Source organism: Nestor notabilis, unplaced genomic scaffold (genome assembly GCF_000696875.1).
Source record: "Nestor notabilis isolate BGI_N333 unplaced genomic scaffold, ASM69687v1 scaffold93, whole genome shotgun sequence".
NCBI classification, from domain to species: Eukaryota; Metazoa; Chordata; class Aves; order Psittaciformes; family Psittacidae; genus Nestor; species Nestor notabilis.
The window spans coordinates 30457-38367 of record NW_009922126.1 but is presented as its reverse complement, the minus strand read 5'-3'; the positions used below and the strand labels follow the sequence as shown (position 1 = coordinate 38367).

Below are 7911 nucleotides of genomic sequence, written 5' to 3'. Positions count from 1 at the left end.
GGAAAGAAGAAATACAATGTGATGTGACTTTAGCTTGGAGGGGGAAAAAAAAGGTTGACGGATTCAGTTAAATTAGCAAATACAAACTCAGAGAATGGATTCAGAGCAGCCCTAAGGAGAAGACCCTGGGTGTGTTGGTTGACAAAAAGCTCAATGTGACCAGCAGTGTGCACTTGCAGCCCAGAAATCCAGCCACATGCTGGGCTGTGTTTGATTTGCTGAGGTGAGTAACTCCAGAGGGGGCGCCTTTAACACATGGCAGGTGGGCTGGAACTAGATGACCTTAAGGTCCTTTCCAACCCAAACCATTCTATGATTTTATAAAAAGATGTGTGACCAGCAGGTTAAGGGAGGTGATTCTCACCCTCTGCTCTTGTTCTCTTGTGTTCAGCTCTGGGGGCCTCAACATAAGAAGGACATGGACCTGTTGGGGTGAGTCCAGAGGAGGCCATAAAGATGATCGAGGGCTGGAGCACCTCTCCTATGGAGACAGGCTGAGAGAGCTGGGCTTGTTCAGCTTGGAGAGGAGCAGGCTCCAGGGAGACCTTAGAGCAGCTTCCAGTACCTAAAGGAGCCTACAAGAAAGCTGTAGAGGGACTTTTTACGAGGCCATGTAGTGACAGGACAAGGGGTAATGGCTTTAAACTGAAAGAGAGTAGGTTTAGGTTGGACATTAGGAAGAAATTCTTCCCTGTGAGGGTGCTGAAGCCCTGGCACAGGTTGCCCAGAGAAGCTGTGGCTGTCCCATCCCTGGCAGTGTTCAAGGCCAGGTTGGACGGGGCTTGGAGCAACCTGCTCTAGTGGAAGGTGTCCCTGCCCATGGCAGGGGGTTGGAACTAGATGAGCTTTAAGGCCCCTTCCAACCCAAACCATTCTATGAGTCTGTGCAGAGGAAAAGGACAAGAGGGTTGTTTGTTGAGGAAAATTTCAGTTAAATGGCTGGGAGGGCCTCAAAACAACTAGATGTCAGTCTTGCCACATGCTGGAGAAACCTTACAGAACAGCCACAAAAATCTTACTGCTTACATCACTTTCTCCACAGAACAATTCCTTGCCAAAGAAGCTAAGCCCAGGTCACAGTGTTTGCAGGATCAGAATTATACCGTACATAAACCACACTGGTGATGACGTTTAGAGAATATCAATGATCGTTACAATCAACTGTGACACTTGTCTCACTTTCAAGTGTCATTGTAGTACTCGAAAGCACCATCTTCCCAGCAGAAGCAATAAACAGAGCAAAACTTCTCCCTCAGATTCGTCATCAGGAAGCTGCTGAGAACCAGGGTATGTTGAACATTTCTGTTAGTGGGTTTTGAGGTTTTCTTTTTAAAGTGCCATTTACTAAAATTAATGATGTTTTCCTTGCCAATTCATCTGTCTTGCAGCATAAGAGCTAGATATAAAACACAGTAAGTCAATAGGAAGACTCTTAGTAACCCTGATGAACTGATTTTTCAGGCTCTAAAATATACTGTGTTCTGAAATGTGTCCAGTCTGTGTCTGTGCAGCCACCCATGGAGCACATTTAGCTAGAAACACAGGTACCACGTACAGCTTTCCAGCTCCAGAGAACACGTCTGAGAATCCAAAGGGAAGCGGCTGAAGTCCATGTTGCACATTGCTGTCACTGTGATCCTAGAAGTTGAAAATGAGAAAAGTTGGTTTCCATGAGGAGGAGTCAGGGAGAATGTCACCATAAAAAAAAAAAAAAATCATTCTGCAGCTTTAAAGCCAGCAATTATGCATAAAGTTAGCATAAAAACCCCACAAAAATGCCCACCAATTCTCCAAGACCAAGCAAGAGGTATTATACAAAGAAACTCCAAAGGAAGCTGTAAGTTCAATGTCTATCAAGGAACTAAAGCACTATCTTGGATGTTAAAATAATACTAATGTCAGTATAGATACTTCCACTGTGTTTTATATCCCACTATTTCCCTACAAGGCAACAACATAAAATAACATCACTATTAACATTCAAGGTTCTTTTATGACCACTTTAATCAAATTTTCCTGATTTTCCCCATTTCTCGGCTCCTTCCGTAGTCACCTCAACAAGCCTGAGGAACATGACCGTCCTTATTGCAAGCCACAAAATTCCTCTGGTATATATATTATTAAGGCAAAAGCAGTTTCTTTCAGTCCTTGAGCAAATTCTTTTAATCTGGGGGGTGTATTCCTGGGGCAAGAAGTTAAAATGGGTGCAGGTGTCTTTCAAAAGGTGAGATTTTTTTGTCTTCATTTAATTCATGTCTTAGCTGAAGGGCTGCACCATTATTTGCTCCAGTTTTTAAACTAGTCCAGTTGTGCACAACGTTACATAAGTTTTCCAGTGGGTCAGTGAACTTTCTCTCGTGGACAGATTTGCAGTGGAGCTCCTGATTTAGTAGGGGCAAATGAGCTGTGAGTCATCATTTCAGAGCCTGACATATGTGTGTTGGCTGTGACCGTTTTTCAGATTCATTGCAGATGTCGATAAAGAACTTTTCTGGTTTGAACCTTCTTCTATTCAGGAAATTGTGATCCAAATCCTACTCTGACCTGCACACTCATGTCCCCCAAAAAGCACGCACTGTTCATTTTAACTATAAAACTAGAGCAAAAATTTTGCCAGATGAATAAAACTTGAAGAAGCTTTTTGGGGGTATGCTCCAGAAGGCATTCTGTAACGATGACCTCTCCTAGTCATGCAGAATTTAAGAATCATACAACTCAGTCTCAAAACAATGTGCTATTTTCTTTCCTCAGGCCACCTAAACTGTGGCATAAGCTGGGGTCATTAACAACTTGCTAGTGAAGGACAGCACAGAAACTCAACTCATCAACAAGATATACCTCAATTAGAGTACAGTGTTCAGGCGACCTTGAAAGCCCAAGGCACAAATGAGGAAAGAAATGTCCCTCAGCCAGTGCCATCCCCATGCAGAGATCTCAAGACACCTGAGGGCATTTCCAGAACCACTGAATACCCATGCTTGGTCAGCTGGATCACGTTCTCAGTGTCCTAAACACTACCAGGCCCAAATACCATGCGGATTCTCATTGTCCTTGGATTTTTCATATCAAATTATCCATTTAACTCTTGCGCAGTCAGCTGTGGCTAACTCACATCTTTGAAACTGGAGACTGGCCCACTTCTGGGGTTATGTATACACACGCACTTTATTAATCATAGGTGTACTTGCTAGTGGTGATTTTTGTGGTATTTTTGGTAATCTGTGGTAAGGTAGAGAAGTTCAGAGGATTAAGCCTTCATGTCCTTGTGTATTACAGAGTCCTGCAAGCCCACAGTCACGATTTGTGTACACCCGCGGGCCAGGTAACCCTTCAGGTCATGACAGATGTGCCCAGAATTCTCCCAACCAACAAATCTGCTAGAAAACCGGGGAGTACAGGGTGTCTTTAACAGTCATTTCAGTTTCGGTAAATGTAAACCTTTACATCAACATGCAAATGCCAAAAAAAAAGTGTTTCTAAACAGGAAGCAAAATAGGATAATTATAGAGGTCACCATCTGGTATATCATCAGCTTCCAGTTTAATCACACACTGACCCTGGGTAACTAAGCCCTCCTCTGACTGCAAACACTTGTGGGAAATTCTTTCCCCGGGAGGAGATTATCCTGTAACTGCCCACAGCATGGTTTCTCGCAGCTTCCTGTGGAGCATTTGCACTGGACATGCTGGGAACAGGGCTCTGCATCAGCGGTGGGAGTAGCAGGGTGGGCAGTAGCAGTCCTGGTGGTCACCAAAGCCATGCTGAAGCAGAATTGACAATGAAGCCCCAGGGGGTGCTCGGGGGCAGCAGGGCTGCACCATTACCTCATGCTGTAGAGGACGTGACCATCAGGGAACACACGCAGCATGATGTTGTCCGTGGTGGTATCGTGAATGAAGGACCTTTTGGAATGCACAAAGAAGACATCAGGCACCCAGATCTTCTTCACCAGCCTGCCATCGAAGGTCATACTCTTGTTGGTGGTGCTGGGAAATGAGAGACGCTCGTCCTTCCAGTAGTGCCGTAAGTACAGAGTCATAGTGAAATCCTTCACAAAAAAGGAAGAGAACCAAAGGGAGGTCTGTCAGTGTTGCTCTCTCCATCTAGGAAACACCAGAAAGAAAACTCACTACTACCAGGCAGATGAAATCCCTCCCCTCTAAACTTCTGTTTCGTTCCTGGTCTTTGTGGATAGATTTTTCTGACAAAATAATTTCAGCCAAAACAAAACATAAACAACCAATCAGTGTATTACAGTACCCAGTGATGTTCAGTCCCACAAGGAATATAAACAAGCCCCAAGAGAAGCACTGCCCTATAGAAACAATTCTTCAGTCCTGGCAAAATTATTTTGAAGGACTATGATATCAATAGCATGTTCAAAATCAGCTTAATGGTCGGGCTAAACACTATGCAATTTATCCCCGAAGGAACTAAATTGTTGCAAAGAGCAACTAAATGAGGGAACTGTTTTTCCTATGTTACAAGGGTATAAATAAAGCTCCTTTTTAAGCTTATTGAGGGGCAGGAGCTTCAGTCACACAAAGGAAAACATCTGTTAGTTGATCCCAACCTGGCAGCTGTTTGCTTTCAGAGCCGAATCTACTCTGTCATGCTGAGAGGTCAAATACACTTGCTTTCTTTATATTCCCAATTAAGCGAGTGGTTATGGGAGCCACAGCTGCCAAGTCCAGGCAGGCAGCAACACAGGCTGGGATTTCTTCCTAAACACACAACAACTGCTTTTTGAAGCTAGATTTTGTTTTGTCAATGACAAACCTTCGGTTAACCTGACTCTCCATTTCAAAGGGCTGCCTGGCAACAGTCTTGCATTGCCAATAGGTTTTCATGGATTTGTCAAAGAAGTCTCTGTTGACAGCCCTCTGCTTGCTGCCCTGCAAGGGGCAGAGCAGGCCAGACACCTCCCTCTCTGACCATGGCAGAAATAGAGTAAAATACAATCCTGATAATAAAAGGAAAAAGAGAGGAATAAAACCCCAGAAAGACAAGTGATGCACAATACAATTGCTCACCACCCGCTGACCGACACCCAGCCCGACCCGAGCAGCGATCTGGGCCTTCCGGGTAACTCCCCCCAGTTTATATACTGGAACTGGGCATGATGTGCTGTGGTATGGAATACCCCTTTGGCCAGTTTGGGTCAGGTGTCCTGCCTCTGCTTCCTCCTGGCTTCCCCTCCTCCCTGGCAGAGCATGAGACTGAAAGGTCCTTGATCAGGGTAAATGCTACTTAGCAACAGCTAAATCATTGGTGTGTTATCAGTGTTGTTCTCAGGCTAAAGCAGAACACAGCTCTGCACCAGCTACTAGGAAGAAAATTAACTCTGTCCCAGCTGAAACCAGGACAGGCAGGCAGCTGAAGTGCCTCTGGGCAGCTCTATCATCAGAGCACAATGGGACAGGAACCGATGTGGCATCAGCCAGGCATCCCTTAGGACAGAAGCTTTATAACAAACTGAGAGAACTGCAGTACCTGCTGAAGCACAGCAACCGCGCATATACAGGTGCCCAGGCACTACTTCGCGTGCATCCCCCCAAATCCTCTCTTTCAATATCCAGGCAGGCAAGCTTCCTTGTTTTAATCAAGGTGCTCACCACAGTAAAAACTATCAACCTAAAGCTTTTCCTTTAAGTATTCACGTTTTGTGTAGACTAGTCCCTCCCCTTGCTGAGAACACCTTGAAACCTATTGAGGGTTAACAGCTGCATATGTTTGTTCCTTCTTTTTAAGTAATAAAGAAATAAAGATACTAAATCACAACTGAACTTAGTGCAAATTTCCTGAACAGCATCACTGGTGACAGAAAGACCATTCCCCCACACCAAATTCCGCTTTGGCAGAGGCAGTTCAGGCACTCACACACCCCGCTGATGTTACTCCCAGCGATGAAGAAGAAGGAGCAGCTCCTTCTCATTTATGTTGCCAACTGAATTTTCTAATGTGGCTTTCCCAGAAGCCTGCATTTTAAACAAATGGACTCAACAGTTCCCTAAGGAAGAAAACACTTGCAGTAAATGTGGCTTATGTGAACTTCACCATATACCTTCAAACCTTCCTAGGCAGCTGCTTATATTTTTGCTTGTGGTAGATCCTTCATAGCACTGATTATTCTTCCAGTTAAAGTCCCTTTTTCTTTCATACTTTTGACCCTTACCTGAAGATACAGAAATGAGCCTTGATCACCTGGTTTTATCGAGTATTTGTTTCTGACTATCAGCCTCTTTGAATTTGACAAATGCTGCCATTATACTTTCATCCAACCAATAATTTGACACCTGGAGGTTTCAAGTGGGAGGGACTTTTCATGACTAGAAATAATTGAGACTTGAAAGAGGATTACGTACCATGTCAACCTCAGAAATACTGTCCAAGCTTTCAACCTGCACATCCACACCAACAGGAATTGCAGGGCCTGTAGATGAATGAGATTGAGATATGTAAATAGCTGTTCTTTTACATAATCCATATTTAATTAGCACTAGGAGGTGCCATGCCAAACATTTCTGAACTTATGTTATACACTTCTGTCCATGACTCTTCATGTGGGGCCTGGCAGAAGAGTCAGTGAATAAATACGTAAGGCCCCTTTGAATCACTGAATTATCTTCCTGCTGGCATGTGCTGCAACGCTGACACTCTGCCCAGCTAGTCCAGAGCTTGGATGAAGTGTTTGCATATGTTTGTGAAAACTGAGCCATTCCACCACAAATTTGAGGCATTTATGAAAAAATTTAGCCCAAGAACATGGGACTGAGAAGAAGAAGCTGCAAGCAACGAGCTCTTCCTTGGGGGCTTCTCATTTCCTATCAACAAGGCAAGTTACATTCATCTTTGAAGAGCCGATCACCATTTTGATTTATATGCCTCATTGATGACATTATTACTTTTACATAGATTTAAAATTAGCAACTAGAGATTTTGCAAAGAGTAAATAAGCAGAAAATAACCTGCAATAAACACGTGCTCCTCTGTTACTAGAAACCCTGTATCAAAATTTCTCTGTAGACTGCTGCGCAACACCACCTATTCCAGTCTAAGTGAGTGTTGCCCCCAGCAATGAAAGCGGCACATGGCTAACTCAGCACTTTTAGATGACTTTTGGAGACCATATAGCAGTCCTCAAGTACTTGAAGGGGGCCTACAGGAAAGCTAGTGAGGGACTTTTTACAAGGGCATGCGACGAGACAAGAGGTAATGGCTTTAAACTGAAAGAGAGTAGATTTAGATTAGATATGAGGAAGAAATTCTTAATTATGAGGCTGGTGAGGCACTGGCACAGGTTGCCCAGAGAAGCTGTGGCTGGCCCATCCCTGGCAGTGTTCAAGGCCAGGTTGGACGGCAGGGTGGCTGGAACTGTGTGATCTTTAAGGTCCCTTCCAACACAAACCATTCTACGATTCTATGACTCCTAGATGATTACAAACACCCTTGTATCACATTCAGACACACAGTTCTGCACTTCATGCTTGAAAAAATGCCAGCAAACATTTGCTCATTCCTATTGGTGTCTTGGTGGTATCTGTCCAAGCTGAAGGGTGTTTGCAGGAAGATTTACTTGGGGAAAAATTCCAATTAAATAGCACTGGGATGTTTCTCAAGAGTCCAGAGACTTCGGTGGGATTTTTCACTCCTGTGACATGAGCCTATCTTGCTCCCTTTCAGTGGCTTATTTATTATAAGGAATACCTGGAGGCCAATGGAACTCTCACCTTGTTAGCGTTCAGTTCCCCTTCTTCCAGGTATTCCCCAAAACTAAGAAAATTCACAAAGCCCCAGTCAGTGCCCACTGATGAAATGCAAGACAGGTTGTTACAACCATGTCCAGCATCAGGGCTGAGAAGTGCTGAAGGTTATTTTCTTCTTATGCACAGGGTTTCACACCCCAGGAGT

At 44.1% G+C, this 7911-nt stretch overlaps 1 protein-coding gene across 1 annotated transcript in view; it reads right to left on the bottom strand.

Annotated features, from left to right (window-relative positions):
- Positions 1-7911, bottom strand: part of GABRR2 (gamma-aminobutyric acid (GABA) A receptor, rho 2) — a 22406-nt gene that overhangs the window by 5562 nt on the left and 8933 nt on the right. Inside the window, exons 3-5 of the mRNA XM_010011454.1 lie at positions 6366-6433; positions 3825-4048; positions 1557-1638 (exon numbers count right to left, since the gene is read on the bottom strand). Coding sequence (XP_010009756.1) covers positions 1557-1638; positions 3825-4048; positions 6366-6433 — 374 coding nt within the window. The remainder of the gene's footprint in view (positions 1-1556; positions 1639-3824; positions 4049-6365; positions 6434-7911) is intronic.